General features: G+C 37.0%; 2 protein-coding genes across 2 annotated transcripts; both read left to right on the forward strand.

Annotated features, from left to right (window-relative positions):
• The first annotated feature begins 2048 nt into the window (after positions 1-2048).
• LOC108247751 (5-hydroxytryptamine receptor 3A-like) lies at positions 2049-9991 on the forward strand. The gene is made up of 12 exons (XM_025010193.2): positions 2049-2544; positions 2797-2883; positions 3419-3463; positions 4495-4640; positions 4716-4760; positions 4918-5027; positions 5499-5668; positions 5909-6069; positions 7408-7615; positions 8113-8250; positions 8389-8462; positions 9078-9991. Exons 1-12 carry the CDS (start codon positions 2517-2519, stop codon positions 9306-9308), a joined length of 1443 nt encoding a protein of 480 aa, XP_024865961.1. The 5' UTR covers positions 2049-2516; the 3' UTR covers positions 9309-9991.
• Positions 9992-10813: 822 nt separating this feature from the next.
• Positions 10814-17103, forward strand: LOC108247659 (5-hydroxytryptamine receptor 3A). Its single transcript, XM_017435971.3, has 10 exons — positions 10814-10884; positions 11288-11454; positions 12525-12569; positions 12706-12815; positions 13926-14095; positions 14274-14434; positions 15188-15398; positions 15980-16078; positions 16410-16483; positions 16716-17103. Exons 1-10 carry the CDS (start codon positions 10845-10847, stop codon positions 16950-16952), a joined length of 1314 nt encoding a protein of 437 aa, XP_017291460.1. The 5' UTR covers positions 10814-10844; the 3' UTR covers positions 16953-17103.
• The last annotated feature ends 373 nt before the right edge of the window (positions 17104-17476 follow it).

Below are 17476 nucleotides of genomic sequence, written 5' to 3' on the forward strand. Positions count from 1 at the left end.
CGAAAGGCGGAAACAGGAACTCTGGACCAGTACAGACACTGAAATGAATTAGTACTTTTCAGTCAAGCAGAACGGGTAACGGCTGAGACGGATTACCATAAGCAATCGATGCTTCAGAGTTGGTCTGTTCCTCCAAACTGCCTTAAGAACCCTTGTGAGGCTGATCCAAATTTGGAGCAGCTGTGTGTCACCAGGAAACCGGCCAATCAGGGAAACGGGAGGAGCGCACCAGGCAGCAGGATGGCAGATTGCCACAATTGATTGTTGTGCAATCAGCAAAGCGTTGTATTAATTTTTTTAATTGATCCATTTATGTCTTTTCCACACAAGCCCTGAATACTCAGGGCTCTAATGCAGCTGCATTAGCTGCGTTTTTGCACTTATAGTTTTAAAAATGTGTAGATAAAAAATATCTGAGACACCCATTATAATTAGGTAAAATGTGTTGTTTATTGAAAGTGCAGCTCTTTAAAGATTTATAACCAGTTGAGTACTCAACTTGTGGGATTATAATGCAATGTGTTGAATGATTGATATGTTTTTTGTTTTTTTCAAATCTACATATAATACACTTCATGTATTCATGACATCAAATAAAAGTCCTGATAGCTTGTTCTGTCTTTCTGAATGTGTTACAGGTTATTTAAAAATATTTCACATAAAACAATGTTTTGAGTGTTTAAATCTCTACATTAGAAGTGAGTTGGGACACAGATAAAATGCAGCCTGAGGGCCAGAAATAGTTTCCATCCAGTCCTTGATATCCTCAATGAAAAACAAACAAAATTTAAAAATAGAAGCGCAAATCTACACCAAGGCCATAGCTTCTTTAAAAAAGAGTGCGATCTGGTTCGTGATCCAGATCACCACCAAAAATTCATCACATCCCCAACATTTACTGAAAATTTCATTCAAATCTGTTCATTAGTTTTCATGTAATCTTACTAACAGATAGACAAACAAACAAACCAGCCCACACTACTGAAATCATAACTTTCTTTGCAGAGGAAATAAAAACCAGTATTTTATCAACGAACAGTAAGGATGGTAATTTAGACTAAATTAAACAGCTTGGATGCCTAAACATAACCTTTCTGACCTAAACCCTGAGGAGACCCTGACCCTAACCCTGAGCCAAAAGACCCTAACCCCTTCAACCCTAAGGAGACCCTAACCCTAGCCCTGAGCCAAAAGGCCCTAACCCCTCAAACCCTGAGGAGACCCTGACCCTTTGTGGCCCTTTGATTGAAACTAGTTTCTGATGTGGCTCGTTCTGTTGGGACTTCAGCCCCGAGAGAAAACTGTATTATATAACAACCTTTTCAGATTTTTCTTAGAACAATTTTAAAGATGATCAAAGCAGCCAACAGTTGTTTTGACGACAGCTTTTTATTCTGTTCATGAGTGCAACAAGTTCAACAAGTAGGTGAGCTGGTGGGTAAATTTCCTTTTTGAGACTTACTTAAGAGTAATTGTAATTATCATTTTCTTCCAAAAGCTTCTAAAACACAGGCAGTTTTCACAAGTGTCTCCGCAGTCCTACATTAAAGAAGATAAATAAATTATGTGAGTTCTGTGAACTTGTCTTCGCTGTATCACTACAAAACAGAAACTTCTTCACTGACCTTTTCTGTCCATTAGAGCACTATAAATCCATGACCACAATGAGATAAGAGGAGTTGTTTTTCAGCAACATTAAACTGGACATATATAAGTGCTAAGGGTGTTGGCTATCCCTGGCAGAAAACATCTTCAGGCAGCTCAGATTGGACAGAGCTGCCCACTCGCCTCTCAGAGTCATGGTCCTTCCTCTCATCTGCTTCCTGCTCCTCCTCACAGGTAAGCTGACAAAACAAAACAAAAGCATGTTTACTAACTAGTTGAAATTATTCACACACAGAGCTAGTTATATAATTACCTGCCTTCCATGGAGGTGGGGGATTCAAGTTTTGATCTCTTTATCTATAATTTACTAATTTTGTCAAGAATTCAAGTGTTTTTGTTTTGGCTTTGAGTCTTGGTGCTTTGTTTTTCTGTTTTCAGGGGTTATGTTTTCTTTTATATTTCAGTTTGGGTTTATTGTTTCTTTTATTTTATTATTTAGTTGTTTTGGTTTAGTCCTTGTTCTTGTTGGCTTTGTTTCTTGTCATTCTCCTCTTGTCCTCAGTCACCACTTGCTTACCTGTCATGCCCCTCTCCACCTGCCCGCAATTGTAATCACTCACCTGTGCGCACTTCCCATAATTATCCTCTGTCTTTAAAACCCGGTCACTTTCTCCACTTCCCTGCTGGTTCATTGTCTCTAGTCTCCCGTTGTTCTCGTTCCTTGTCTTGTTCCTCGTCTCGCCTTTTTGTATTGCTTTGGATTTGTTTTCGTTTCTTTTATTTTTTAACATAAATTTTCATTTTTATGTAATGACTCTGTGCTCTGGGTTCTTCTCGTTCTCCACCGTTCGTAAATCATGATACATTTCATAATTTAGGAGTATCCACAATCTGGCCTTTTTTTGTTTTATATGTCAAATTATAAGAAAGAACAAGCAGGTGAGTGGACCACTAACATCCAATTTGTTTCTATGTTCCTTGGGTCAGAGCATCTGTTTTTTTTATAGAACTACAAAATCAAATTAAATAAGTGTTTTCTTACTGTCACTACCTCCCATTCATTGTTAAAATATATATTCAGATATGAGTGGATTTATCAAATTTGAAATATGGTGCATCATTTAAAAAGGCAAATGATTATGCATGTGTGCTGCATCGAGACAAAAGTAAATCTATATTCTTTTCTGTCAGGTGGAAGTTTCTTCAGTTCAGACTCACAAGAGCATCATGGTGATCAACAAGGCAACGATGAGATTACTATAGGGAAAAAAGAACGAGGTAACAACGTATAAGAATCAACAGCATTAGTATTAATTTTCCTTCAGGACACTTTAGGCGTACTTTAAGTTTTCACCTTCACAGGTTAACACAGATGAGCCGATGCAGACTTTTACAGTGCAAAGCCAGTAAAGATAATTGTCAGGGGTGATTTGTGACAGAATGGCAGCTGCATGAAAGAACGAAGTACACAAATGAACCTTTTATCTAATTTAAAACCATTAGAAAATTAGTTTGCATGGACATGATTCTAAATGGCATGAAAATGACTTGAAATGGAAATGTCTCTTCATATTATGACGTACATCCCACTTCAGATTTGCACGATCGAGATAAAACAATCTGTGTTTCCCATATTATATTATATACCATATTATGTTATCTGACATCTTATATCACCTCTTTATATTATATTAGTGTAAGTGTCTTTTCTGAGCTCATGTTAGACAGTATATTAAATTCCATCACTGCCTCATCATGACAAAGAATATCTATGCCAAGGTGTGAGCACTTAATACTTATTTATATTTGACAGGAATTCCTTCTATTTATAAATCCAGCCAAGTTGTTGACTACAAAGGTAAGATAACTCACTCCAATGATGCATAGAAATACAGAAATACATGTACTTTCGTTGAGGAGCTAATTAACTGTTTAAACTGAGCACAACAAGTTTTAACTGTTTCCTATATTGCCAAGCCATTTATTTAGACATTTAGGCCCGGTCCCAATACTCGCACTTCCACCCCATGTCCTTCAAATGCGCGTTCATGCTGAAGGGTTTGAGTGCGTAGTGTGTCCCAATTCTCCGGAGTGCTCTTTAGCCCCGCCCCCTTTGTGTACTACATCCGGCCTTCGGCGAAGCCCGCATCCAGGCAAGTAGACTTAAGAGAAGTGTTTACCCACAATCCATCGCTGCATGTGACGTTTTGATTTTTTTTTTATTATTATTATCTTTATTGACAATGAAAGGGTTTTGAATTAAACGGCAGAAATATGGCAGTGGTGACAGAGCAAGCTGCGTCTGTCACAAAAAAAGCAGTTTTTAAATATAAAATATTGAAATAATTCTTGTTTTACTCTACTGTACAGGTGTGAATACTATCAAACTTTGCTCCATATTCAACAAGTCCTAACAAAACACATTTGAACAGCCAAATATCTCCTGCAATGACTTTGGAAAGCAAAAATACCTAAACTGTACTTTTAAAATCATACTGGCACCTTCTTAAAAAGCCAGAACAGCGACATTTTGGATGTCACAGTTATGACACAGAGGTGCAAGATGATGACGTAACCCATACTGTCCCAATTCTCCAATAACCTGCGCACACGAACCCTTCTGTGCACTTTGACTGAGTGCACCCTTCATAGAGGGGCGTAGGGTGGAGTGTGAGTATTGGGACTGGGCCGGAGTTTTCAACTGGTGCTGCATACCTTAGCGACACAAAATCACCAGAGCACGTTCCTGACTTGTGTCAAAATACATTATCTGCACTACACCACCATCGTGTTAATAAATTTTAGAGTTTGATCTAGGGTCACAGAGGTTTTGCCTTTTTATTTTTTTAAGAATTTGTTATAAAATAAATGCGTTTTGCGTTTTTACAGGACGTGTCTGCAGTTATGAAGATGTTTTAAACTACCTAAACTTGATCAAAGACGATAAAAAGTCTATCATGAGCCGGCCTGTAAAAGATCACAAAATCACAACAACCATTCACCTTCAAATGCTGATCTATGCCATCCTAGATGTGGTAGGTTGCTCAAGGTTGCTACAGCATGATGAACAACTGGAAAAATGTTCAAAGACTTTGTTTTGTTATCTACAGAGAGAAGCTGACCACACTTTCATATCATACATCTGGGTTTACATGGTAAGGTTTCTCTTAAAAAATTTATTTTCTAAAAATCAAATAATTCACTGAATATCTGCTTCTTAACTACAAGCAAAACTTGTTCATTTTATATTGCATTTTTTATGCTTCCTCCTATTTTGACTCAAATTCTTGTCTCATTTTCTGTCTTGTTCAGCAATGGAAAAACGACTATACTGAGTGGAACCCGGAAGAGTTTTGTGGAATTCCATACATAGTAATTCCAGCTGAAGCTTTGTGGAAGCCAGACCTAATGATCGAAGAGATGTAAGTGTGCATGATGATGCTTAAATTACTAAAATAAGCTCTAATCTCCAGAGCATTACAAAATAAAAATGCATCATTTGGACATTTAAAGAAGACTTCATAACTGATGACATTAGGCCTTAAAAAAGCATTTTGCAAGATTGGAAACATGTGCTCTTAGTTTTAAAATGTTTTATTGCTTTTTTGTCACTTGACAGCCTCTTTTCTAATTTTGTATCCAAAATTTTTTTCTTTCTGTTGCGTTTTGAATTTCTGGTCTGATCAGACCAGAGAAGCTGACTCTATACATTAAGAATATCAATGATCGGCCTCTTGCAAGTTTACTTTAGCATCGTTGCCTCGCAGCACGGCGGAGCAGTGGTCAGTGGCAAATGTTAGAAGTTCAGATGGTGTTTTTTTGTATAACAGTTGCTTCACTTTTGTTTGAGGCTTAAACTGTTTGACAGACACGAGTTTTTATTTCTCCTCCAGGACTGAGAAGGACAAAGCTCCACCCAGCCCGTACATCTGTATAAATGCTGATGGCACTGTGGAATTAAGGAATGACCTAGTTGTGGTCAGCACCTGCGAGATACACATTTACAAATTCCCTTTTGACCTTCAGAAGTGCAACATCTCCTTCAAGTCTGTCATGTACTCTGGTAAGCCCTGTTTACATGTGCTTTAATAGTTTGAACTCTTGACTGTAACCCTGTTTCTGAACTGCAGAAATGCATTAAAATGTACTGTATACAACTGAATAGATCATAATTGTAATTGTCTTATAGTCCTCACCTTTTTGTGGAATGCCAAGAGATGACCACTTTCCAAATGGTGCTATAAATATTAGAATTTATCTTTCTTGAGCTTCATTAAAATGTTTTGTTTCTTTCCCACCTCAGATGACGAATTAAACATTGCTGAACTTGAAACCAAAGCAATGAGTGGTGAGTGGTCTTCTGAAGCAATGGGGTCGAGGTACGAGTGGATGTTTATCAACCAGACTATCACCAGCAAAACTGTCAATTATTTTGGCTTCAATCAAAGTGTCATTGTTTACACTGTAAGTATTTTCTAGTCCGAGGTCTTCAACTGTATCTGCTTTTTGCCGAGTGCTTTACATCATGAAAAGATCAGTAGAAATATTACAATCATCAAAAACGTCACACAGTAGATCATCAGAACATTAGAATCATCACACAAAATCATAAAAACCATCAAGCAGATACTTAATAATCATAAGATGGTCAATATGTAATAAGATATTTTGTTCAGAGCAGCTTTTCACCTGAATTTGTTTGCAGACTATTAATCATAGGCAGCTCTAAACAGGTGAGTCTTCAGCCTTGATTTAAAGGCACCACTAAATACGCATTATTCACTACTACAAGTCTACTGCAGAATTTGTAATAAATGAGAAAAATCAGCAGAATTACGTTTTGTTGCCAACAATAAGAGTTGCTTCTTTACATTCAAACACTGACCAGCACACTTCGGACGGTCTCAGAGCGCGACGGTTATTGAGGAATAATCCTCAGATGTAAACAGAGTCGGAGGAAAAACCATAAAATCAGAGACATCGGGTCAAAGGCGGGAAAGTAACGTTCCTCTTCTTCTTCTTCTTCTGAAAAGAGACGGTGACTAAAAGCTGTGAGGACGACAGAAGTAGAGTCATTTTGAGGGAGGAAATCGAGCGGTGGAGAGCGTTAAAGCAAAAGTTGGGGCTGAGATCAAATGCAAAGGAGCTGTGCTGAGATATTTCCATAACTGAACTTAACTGATCACCAAATTTAGTCGTAAACAAAAGTGAGGAATATTTTCTGTCTTCCAAGATATATTTTTACAAAAACCCTGGTGAGTCTGAGTAACATTAACCCCCAAAAAATCATTTAATGATGTAGAAATTGTGTGAGAAGCTTTAAAATTCACATCAAAACCACTGAAAAGTTCTGCATTTTGACAGCTCTTATGGCTTTAACATGAATGTCAAGTTGTGTTGCTGTAGTCCTGCTTCACTGAGATTTATTTTATGTCTGTTTGTCTTTCATTTTAGCAATTTTTAAAATTTATTCAAACATTGCTGCTGTTGGTGATTTACAATAAGAAATATTGAACATATTATTAGGCATAAATATGCAAATTAACCTGTAAAGTAGTCCATTTTGTCATGCTCGACATTGAGGACATGAGAAATAGAAAAATTAACAGCTTGTGTTTACAGCAAGGAAACATACTTTTACTTTTAACACTTTAACATAATTTTTACCAATATTTGGTTCTTTCTGTGGGAATATTTCTGCGTTACTATTTTACCCACTTAACTGGAAACCATGCATAATATGATTCTCATATTAAACATAAAGGAGTATAAGGTTTAATCATCTCACACATCCTTTCACAGATCACAATGAAGCGGAAATCTGCCCTCTACGTTGCAAACTTCTTGCTGCCCATCCTCTTCTTCTTGTGTCTGGACTTTGCCTCCTTCCTGATGTCAGACGGAGGGGACAAGGTCGGCTTCAAGGTCACGGTGCTGCTTGCTGTCACTGTGATGCAGCTTATTCTCAATGAGATTCTGCCTGCAACCTCAAACAAAATTCCACTCATAGGTAAAAAAAAAAACACTGACCCCAGCCAGCGTTTGTATGTGGCACACAGAATTAAGTACACAGTGCAGTAAATATCAATTTAACTGTCTAAAAAGCTCACTTAACGAGGTCAAATGACAGAAATGCATAAAGATAAAACAAGAGGTCAGGTGTGTCCACAGCAGGTGTGAAACTAACTGAAGTAGACTAACCAAGCTTTACCAAATAGTAAACTAGAGATCATTGAAAAAGAACAAAAACTCACTGCAAAGAGAAGAAAATAAAAGGGGGGATAATAACGAACCTGTTATTCACCTGAAGGTAAACTAAGGAGATGTTATCAGCCTTCTTGTCAAAGATGGCTGCCACACCAGACATTATAGGACAAATCCAAACCAGAACAAAAGACTGATATATATATACATATTTGTGTTGCCCATTCCAAGCTAAAATGTGCTGAAAATGAAGCAGCTCTGACTCTATGTCCTGATCAACGATCTTCTGTCTGCTCCTCTTAGTTATTTACTGCATTGGGATCTTTGGTTTGATGCTGTTCAGCCTCCTGGAGACTATATTTGTGAAGTATCTGAAGGAGAAAGACTCAGGATCCTGGCACAGGAACACAGACAATGACCAAAGGATATATGAGGATAAGGGTGATTATCAAACCAAAACTTGTTTTAACTCACAAGGTTCATCTCAGACTGAAACATCATTAATAAGAAGCTATCATGTCATTTTAACTGACTTAATTGTACACATATATGTTGGATTTACCTTTGTTTTCCTTGTAGAAATCCATGAAGTAGAAATCCATGAAGTCATCGATGACGAGATGACTGATCTAACATCGTCAATCTACAGAGAGGTTGGTGTTTCTGTTTCTGGTTTCATTCAGCTTGGATAAAGAAAGATGCTGGAGTTCTGTTAACAACAGAAAATGGAAAACCTTGTGGAGCTTTATTCAGCAAATCATTTGTTTCTTTTTTATTTTTCTGAAGAAGACAATATTTTGGCTCTCAGGCTTGTACTTAAGCATTCAACCTGCAACTTAAAAGATATTTAAACTAGTGGTTTCCAGCCTTTTTTCCTTTTTCTTGCAGTCAGAATAGCAGCACTGCCCATGCATTCAAATATATATGTGTGTGTGTGTGTGTGTGTGTGTGCGCGCATTAATTTTTCTTTCCATGAAAACTAACAACCCCCTGACATACCTTTGCCCAGAGGTGAGATGACAGGACGTTTAGAGGTTTTGGTTTTAAATGTGTCATGAAAAGGGAAAAAAACCCTAAAACTTACTATTCAAAACCTTCCGTCAACATTTGTTTGATAATTAGTATTTTATATGTTGTGTTGTTGTGACATTACAGGATTTTGTTTAACTTCTGATAAGAGTGATAGAAACGTCTGCCTGCCAGTGTCGGAGCTCACAGCATCATTTTGTTTATTATCTGGCTGAAAACTGATTGAGTTGCTCTTGCAGGAAGGCAGCAGCCAACTGACTGAGTTATTACTCGCAGTGGAAAAAATCTCACGTGAGCTGGGAGTGATAAAAAAAACGGTACTTCGATCCAGCAACGTGGAACAGGAGAAGCCCGGCTGCTGGACCCGAGTGGCGAACAGACTCAACAAGGTTTTCATGGTTTTTTACATCTCAGCCGTCGCTGCGTTTTTATGCACTCTCTTTACATTGTGGGTCTCAGAATCAGATTAAAAGTGTGAATGTTTAAAATCTGCATTTAGTCAGAGTTTCTATAATGTAGGGATGAATTTAAATGTATTTATTTTTCCTCTCACACGCAAATGATCTCTGTTGATTCTGATCTGAGACGACAAAATGTTCAAATCACAGATTTTTCTAAACTCTTCGGATGTCAGATAATAACGCTGATATTGTTTTCATGTTTGGTGACATATAAAACATAAAGTGTTTGTTTCTGATGACTAACATCATGTTAGACAGTCTGCAATCAGATCCAAATGAGGTGTGCAAACAATTTTTTTATGACTCTTTTAGCTTTGGTATTTTAAATTCTGCAGGTTTTGCCAGGTGCATGTTTCCCATTACTCATGTGTGTTTGCATTAGTTGTGGAATGTATGTAGTTGATGTTATAATACAATATTCAGTAATACTTCAGATATACATCATAATATATTTAAAATTTACTCCAACAAAAGGCTACATTTTAGATTTAACCCATGCCATTCTGACCTGCTCTTCTGTGGGAAATTAATAACATTTAATGCATGTTTGTTGTATTTGTGGGATCATTCTGTAGTTAATATTTTTTACCAGTTAATGATGTAACAGGTACTCAGGTGATCACATGATATGTAAAATTAATGCATTAAGATAAATGATCATTTATTCTACTCAAAATAAACTCCATCCAAGTTAGCCAAAAGAGGGCCTGTTTTTTTTATGATTTTTCAAGCTTATAAAACATCCTCTTCTCAAAAATGACATCCAGGTGTGAAAATGCTACATTAGTTATTATTAAACCTCTATACTTTTACACGTTTGTTTAGTTTGTTGCTGCTTTTTGTAACTGAACAACGTCCGTGTTGCTTCATGAATGTGTGTAGATCATGCCGATGGTGCCGAGGCTAATGAGTTATAGCCATTTTTTTGTGTTCGCTAAGATCACGTTGCTTTGTGGCAGCCATTTTGAATTTATTGTACTGCAAAGGTTACTCAGCTGAAGAGGTCAATCAAGAAAGTTTCGTTAAAATCAATTCAGCGGTTCATGAGATATTTTGCTGACAGACAAGACGCATGCAGACAAGAACAAAACCATCATCGCTCCACCTTCAGCTTTCCTTTTTACAAAAGCCTCCCACATTTAAAATCCCAAGAAATCTACACAAAAAAACTGAATAATAATGAAGAAAAGTTCCCCAAAACCATTGTCTATGTCCAGATGGCAAACAGTAGCTTATATTAGTTAGTATTTCTTTGTTCCATTCAGCTTTCTCTTTAGTTTTCATCAAGTCTAATGTTTATTCATTTCAAACAAACCCCTTTTCTGAGTCAGTGTTCCCATAATGCACGTTGTTAATCCTGAACTCTAATGAAGATCAGAGTCTGCCAGATGATCACATTAAGCCACAGGATTGGGTGTTCAGGCTGCCCTCCCCACTTCCTGTTCAAGGAGATGACTTTATTCTGTTTTAGCAATATAAAGTTTCAGTTCAGCCCTGATTTGCACACTTGCTGTTCAACCACTCGAGTGCCTGGATCTTCTAATCATGCTGCAGACGAACTTCCTCCTTCTACTGCTTCTCATAGGTAAGATATAATATTATATTACTAAGTGAAAGTACATGAACAGACAGTTTAAGGAAATTTTACAGTTAAACCTGAATATTGTAGTGCTAATTTTTTATCTTATTTTTACAATATTATTATGCACTTATTGATATGTAAGAGCTACATTTTTAATGGAGAGTCTCATTAGGGAACCGTAAAAACACTTTGTGGTTAACTATTATCCCCAGCCCGTGTCCATCTGTAACCATGAGTTTCCTTTAAATTGATGCTAAGAGGCTGATTAAAAATGCATGAACTTCAAATTCAGAAGCAGGTAAAGAAATAAGATAATGATAAGATAAAGAAAAGCGTGAGTGCTACAGTTTACAGAAGGAAAAGCTGCATATTTTAGCCGTTCTCACTGAATTTTTTGTGCTTAAAGCTATAGACGGTGATTCCTCTGAGAAAGTGTGTAGTTATCAGGACGTTTTAAACTACCTGAAATTGAGTAAAAGCAATGAGCTGTTCTCCATGACCCGGCCTGTTAAAGACTTCAGGCAGCCAACAGAGGTGATCCTGGAAATTCTGCTGTATGCCATCCTAGATGTGGTAAGTGTTTGTACGCCTTTTCTCAATATTTGGTTTATATTTTTAGCTCAAAGGAGAGATAAAAACTTATATTTTGATACATTTTGGAATGAAGAAGACTACAGTCTCATAAAAACAAAATAAATGGATTTCAGTCCAAAGAGTAATGGACATTCCCAGCAGCCCATTAAGGCGGAGTACAGTACACAAAGTGCCGTTTTCATTACACTGTCTGTGCTCACATAACACAATTAAATTCGTATTTATTGACAAAATAATGCTGAGGGACAGAGTTTTCTTCAGGAAAGAGGAGGAGACAACATTTGTGACAAGATCTTAAATATTTAATTTGATTGTTTGGTTTAAAACAGATCAAGAATGTCTCAGTGAAGTGTTTAAATAATCTTCAGCCTTTTTATATGCTTTCTGCTTTGTTGTAAACTGTGAACTTTGCAGCATGGACTTGTAATTTATAAACTGGGTTGGTAAAGCTAAAACAAAGCTAAAAGCTAACAAAATGTTAGCTAAGAAACAGCATGAGAAGACAGATTACAAAAAACCAAATGTTTTTGAAGGAACTGAAGAAGTGTCTGTGTCTTTATGTGGAAATAAAATGTAGATAAAATTAAATATTTTGAAAAGTATTGAAGCTGTGAAATCTAAAAGCCATAATTGAGGTAGCTGAGGTAGTTGGATTAGAATTAAAGTACCAAAAAAATTTAAAAAACAGGAAAACAATAGTGTTTATTCTGACTCAGCATTCACAGAATAATAGATGCTGGACATGTCAGCCCTGCTTGGTGAGGATGCTGCAAAAAGTGCACGACACCACACCCACTCTGCAGAGTTAGATGTTAGTTCAGAAACTCTCTCTATGGAAATAAACTTTTATTTTGACCGACGAGCTGGAGCCACAGCTTGGACTGGACCAAAGTGGACTGCTGCGACCTAAAACAGTGAAGTGGTTCATGTGAACGCTGGTTTATAAACCTTTACGTCAATTAATTAAATGATTTCTACATTTAATATATGCTGGCATCTTTTTTTATTTTCTAGCCTGAACGGATTTTCTTTCATACTTGTTCATTTAGAAAGAGATCGACCAGACGTTTGTTCCCTATGTTTGGATTATTTTGGTAAGTTTTCAAATTGAAACAATATATATATATTTATTCTCCTCTCTCCTCTTCTTTGTCAAACATCTTTGACAGTTTTACTCACCTTTGTCACTAAATAATAATGTGTCATTATAATTTTTGTTTTTCTTTGTAGCGCTGGCAGAATGACTACATTTTCTGGGATCCCAATGAATTTTGTGGAATTAGTAACGTCACTATTCCTACTGACATTCTGTGGAAGCCAGATCTGACCATTGAAGAGATGTAAGTATACCGATTCACATCCACTCGATTCCTCAGATTGAAAAACAAAATCAAAAAACAACTCAATATGAAACATAAGTGTGATTACTTCAAAATAAAGAGGTGAAGAAATCAAGGATGCCATCTCCTCCATCCTAAATTATAGAGGGACCAAAGCCTGCCTCTCTGATGGTATGGGGTTGCATTAGTGCCTCTAGCTTGGACAGCTTACACATCTAGAAAGGCTCCATCAATACACAGGTTTTAGAACAACATATGCTTCCATCCAGATGACGTTTTTTTCAGGGAAAGCATTGCATATTTCAGGAAGACAATGTCCTCAGGGACAACACTCCTCTCTATAACCACCACCAGCTGATCTCCTCAGCGCCTGGATGTTTACAGACTGCTGGTAAAAGGAGAAGAAATGCTTCACAGTAGTAAACATGACCCTGTTCAAACTTTTTTGAGATGTTTTGCTGCCATAACATGCTAAATTACCTTTAAAAATAATAATAAAAAAACATTTTATATGTTTACTTTGTTCCACAGTGGATAAAATACAGGTTTATGAGATTTGAAAACCATTTAATTCTGTTTTTATTTATGATTTACACAATAGTTTTCAAAATTTCTTTGTTTGTATAAAATCTTCGTCATAACTGATTTATTGACGCTAGTCGAAGAGTTTTCATCTTTGCAGGTTTTCAGTCCAGGATTAGCCCAAAATGATATCATCCAAAGTGAAAACTCTTTTTTACCAAATTTCACCTGCCCATAAATTAAACACATGCCTCCCGTGTGAAGAGCGTGTTTAAAGAACCAACAAAGTCATCAACAGAACTTTGAGAATGGATTTTTTGACAAATTATTTGGTTTAATTTAGCTTTTACACTGTAAATAACACAGAGATGATCGAACCTATTTATAAATGGTTTCTTATTAAATGGAAGTTATATTTTCAACTTGTTTTAAGACACTGCATGTCTATCATTGTGGGATATAACGTGCTGCACCTTTTTAACACAGCTGAATATTAATTAACATAAATTAACACTAATGTCAGTGTATTTTTCATCTTAAATACTTGCCTGTGACTCCATTTTTGTATATGTGTGATTGATTACACAGGACAGAAAAAGATAAAGCCCCTCCAAGTCCTCATCTAACTATCAGGAGCAATGGAGAAGTCCTCGTTCAGAACGATCAGGTGCTCGTCAGCACCTGCAGGATGCAGGTTTACAAATTCCCATTTGACATGCAGAGCTGCAACCTTTCAGTCAAATCAGTGGTCCACTCTGGTGAGTGTTGGGTTTATCTTATTAAATAATTTCATCTCAGTGCAGGTATTGTTTCATAAAATACAAAGCCTGTTATCAAGATGCAATGACGTAACATCAAGTTGATGTCTAAAAAAGAGACACGCTGCAAAAGAGTTTCTTTCCTATTTAAACCTCCATTTTTTCCCCTCCCACTCAGTCAGCGAAATAAGGCTCAAGCATCATTTGAACTCCTCAGGGGCCACTAATTGGTCCCGCCAGTTGATGCGTACGCAGTACGAGTGGCTGTTTGTGAACCTGACCATCACCACCAAAACTGTTTTTCCATTTGGAGTCGAGCAAGACGTGATCATTTATACTGTGAGTAACCAGGAACTGCATGTCATTTATTTACAGAGGGCTTGTTTCTTGCTTAAAAGACAGTTTGATACACAATTAGACACATATTTGATGTAATTTAAGGACAACACAGTAGAGCGAATCAGCTCGAATTCAACTAATCTGTCTGATAGTCTGATGCAGGAATTTATTTTCCATTCTAAATTAAAACTAAGTTATAAACCTTGAATACAAAGTTATGCACAGTTTTAAGCAGAGATCTTGTGTAATGAGTAACATTCAGAGTATGTCTTGTGTCAGCTACTAAGGCACCAAATATTGGCACAATATCTGTCAAATTTACTTAATATAGCCTTTTCTTTGTTTTCTAAGTTCAGTTATGTTTGGCGGCCATATTGAATTGAATTAGCCGCACGTTGGAACAGGTGTTGGGATCAGTTTCAGCTAATATCACAGCAGATTTTAAGTCAACATTTATAAAACTGATTGAATTTTGTCCAGAACACCTGAAGCTTCATAATTTGATGAAGGCTAATCCCTGAAGAGACATTTAACAGTGATGTTACATTTGTACCTTACTGCAGTAAGTTGAAGAATTAAATTTAAACCCAACATTTTACTCTAAAGCATTAAACTGATAAGACATCCAAGAATGATTTCTCTCTTATTCATTTTCAAGATTTACTGTCTGTCTTGTGAATCCTGTCTTGTTTTCTCTTTTTTCAGAGATTCGGGAGTACAAATACAATCTCACACTTCCGTTTTCTCTTACAGATCTTCATGAAAAGGAGGGCTAAACTCTACATCATCAACTTCCTGCTGCCGATCCTGTTCTTGTTGTTTCTGGACTTGGCCTCCTTCCTGGTCCCGGACAGAGGAGGCGAGAAGCTCAGCTTTAAGGTCACCGTGCTGCTTGCCGTCACGGTGATGCAGCTCATCCTCAACGACATCCTGCCTTCATCATCAGACAAGACCCCACTCATAGGTAAAATAACCCAGACGGTCCGACTCGGCTGAGACGCTCTTTCTAAGAGTGTCACAGTGTTAGCATACCAAGAGTGGTTCATTAGCACCATATAAGTCTTTCTGAGAATATGAAACACATTTTGATCTGCAGAAAACACATCCATCCTGTTGTTATTGAGTTATTTCCATCAAAAAAACAAAGTTTTTTTTAGTATTGCTGTCAGACACGGATATCTGGAGTGCTCGGAAATGAATTAAAAGAAGCAGAATATAGCAGATGAATCCACACGTGCCGGGACAAACTCACTTAGCAAACCTATCAGGAGGTAAAAGATCCTCTTAGAAAAGAGATTTTACACTTTCACACACAAGACAAAAAAACCCAACCTGTTAAGATGGTCATAATAATAAAGCACGGGTCAAAATTATGAGAGAAATTACAGTTTCTACAAACTTTCACCGTATTGCACAAAGGCAGCGATCGACACATTTCAGCCTGGAAGCCTGGAGTCTTTAAGAGCTTTGACTGTAATCAATTTGAGCCGAAACAACAGACGTATAATTTGTTTATAAATTACCATTACTGTCTTCTCCCCTCAGAGGTCTACTGCTTTGGGATCTTTGCTCTGATGATGCTCAGCCTCCTGGAGACAATCGTAATGATGTATCTGATGGAGAAGGAGTCTGCGTGTCCGAACGGTGAGACAGACAGGGGACAAAGCGTGGGAGAGGCTCGTGGAGACAATTACTGTAGAGACACATACGTCCACAGATGAAAAAGAAGGGATTTACTCTACAGAAAAGATATTCCGTTTGCTCTACTTGTTTATGTGAATTAAAAGAAAATGTAAGGTGGCTGCAGCGATGAACCGACTGAACACAAGCTTTATTAAAAGAGCTTAAAACACTTTTAATAGGAACACTAAACAAATACTGAAACACCAGTTTGTGCAGCAGTAAATAATCAGAAACAAGCACACGTTAAGATGTGCAGTCAGTATATTTTTGTGCTGTTTTTCTTGCCTTCCAGGAGAGAAGAAATGGAATCGGTGTTCTTGTCTGTGTGGCGTGTCTGCAGAAAACATGCCAAGTGTACTGACTGAGGTTAGGATTACATTTGATTTTAAAAGAAAATATCCTTCTAAAAGATCAAATTTGATCAAATTTGAATAACGACTCATAATGATGATATTTTTGATTTACTGTTTTAATGTTTTGCAGCTGATCAGAAACCCTTTACCTGCATTCTAACTCATCCCTTTAAAGAAGGCCGTACAGAAAAACTGCATGTGGTATTTCCCCCAAGCTGCGTCGTTTATTATTTAATGTTTTTCAGGGTTCTGGCAGCGAACTGACAAGGGAGCAAGAAGTTTCTGATAAGTTCCCCGAAGAGCTGAAGGAGTTTGTGAAGACGGCGACTCTGCTCCTCGTCAACATGAAGGAAGAAGAGAAGCCTGGCTTCTGGACCAGAAAATCTCAATTCATCAACACAACTTACTTCATATTCTATGTGACAGCTGCCAGCCTGTTCCTAGGATACACATATTACTGCTGGTTTGATGCAAAAGAATGAAACTCGTGGCTGAGAAACATTTAGCTTTTTATCTCAAATCCTTGCTTGAGATTTAATGCTGATTGCATAAATATTAAACTCTATTTATACAACTGTTCACTAAAAATGACTTGATTTTTCAAACTTACATGCAGCACTGTTTAATTAAGAGATCTTTGGATTTGTGGAAACTCTGCAGTTTAACTTCTATCAAACAAAATATTGTAAAATTATGTGCTTTCAGGTTGTAAACAGGTTAACTTGTTATTTAGAGTTGTTTGGAGTCATCCCGTGAATGTAGATTAGTCAGAGAAATGCTCCTGTGCTTCAGATTTGTTTTAAAAAAAAAGATTGTGGTTCTTGCAGAATTGAGGGAAATGTTTGTGTTGTGTGTCGTTTCTGGCATGAACAATGTAATCTTAGATAAATCTGCACATCATTTCTTTCTTCACTTCACATGTGTCATGAAAATTATTGGGTTTTTGTGTGTTGTTGGTTTTAAATAAAAAGTGAGAAAATGTGAAAATTGTTCAGATCTGTAATGT

This window comes from Kryptolebias marmoratus, linkage group LG17 (assembly GCF_001649575.2).
Source record: "Kryptolebias marmoratus isolate JLee-2015 linkage group LG17, ASM164957v2, whole genome shotgun sequence".
NCBI classification, from domain to species: Eukaryota; Metazoa; Chordata; class Actinopteri; order Cyprinodontiformes; family Rivulidae; genus Kryptolebias; species Kryptolebias marmoratus.

Excerpts from the sequence above, each read along its gene's own strand:
- LOC108247751 (XM_025010193.2), top strand. The coding sequence starts at position 2,517 with ATGTCAAATTATAAGAAAGAACAAGCAG. Across the intron at positions 2,545-2,796 it reads TTATAAGAAAGAACAAGCAG|GTGGAAGTTTCTTCAGTTCA; the intron begins GTGAGTGGACCA and ends CTTTTCTGTCAG. Across the intron at positions 4,641-4,715 it reads TCTATGCCATCCTAGATGTG|AGAGAAGCTGACCACACTTT; the intron begins GTAGGTTGCTCA and ends TGTTATCTACAG.
- LOC108247659 (XM_017435971.3), top strand. The coding sequence starts at position 10,845 with ATGCTGCAGACGAACTTCCTCCTTCTACTGCTTCTCATAG. Across the intron at positions 10,885-11,287 it reads CCTTCTACTGCTTCTCATAG|CTATAGACGGTGATTCCTCT; the intron begins GTAAGATATAAT and ends TTGTGCTTAAAG. Across the intron at positions 15,399-15,979 it reads AGACAAGACCCCACTCATAG|AGGTCTACTGCTTTGGGATC; the intron begins GTAAAATAACCC and ends TTCTCCCCTCAG.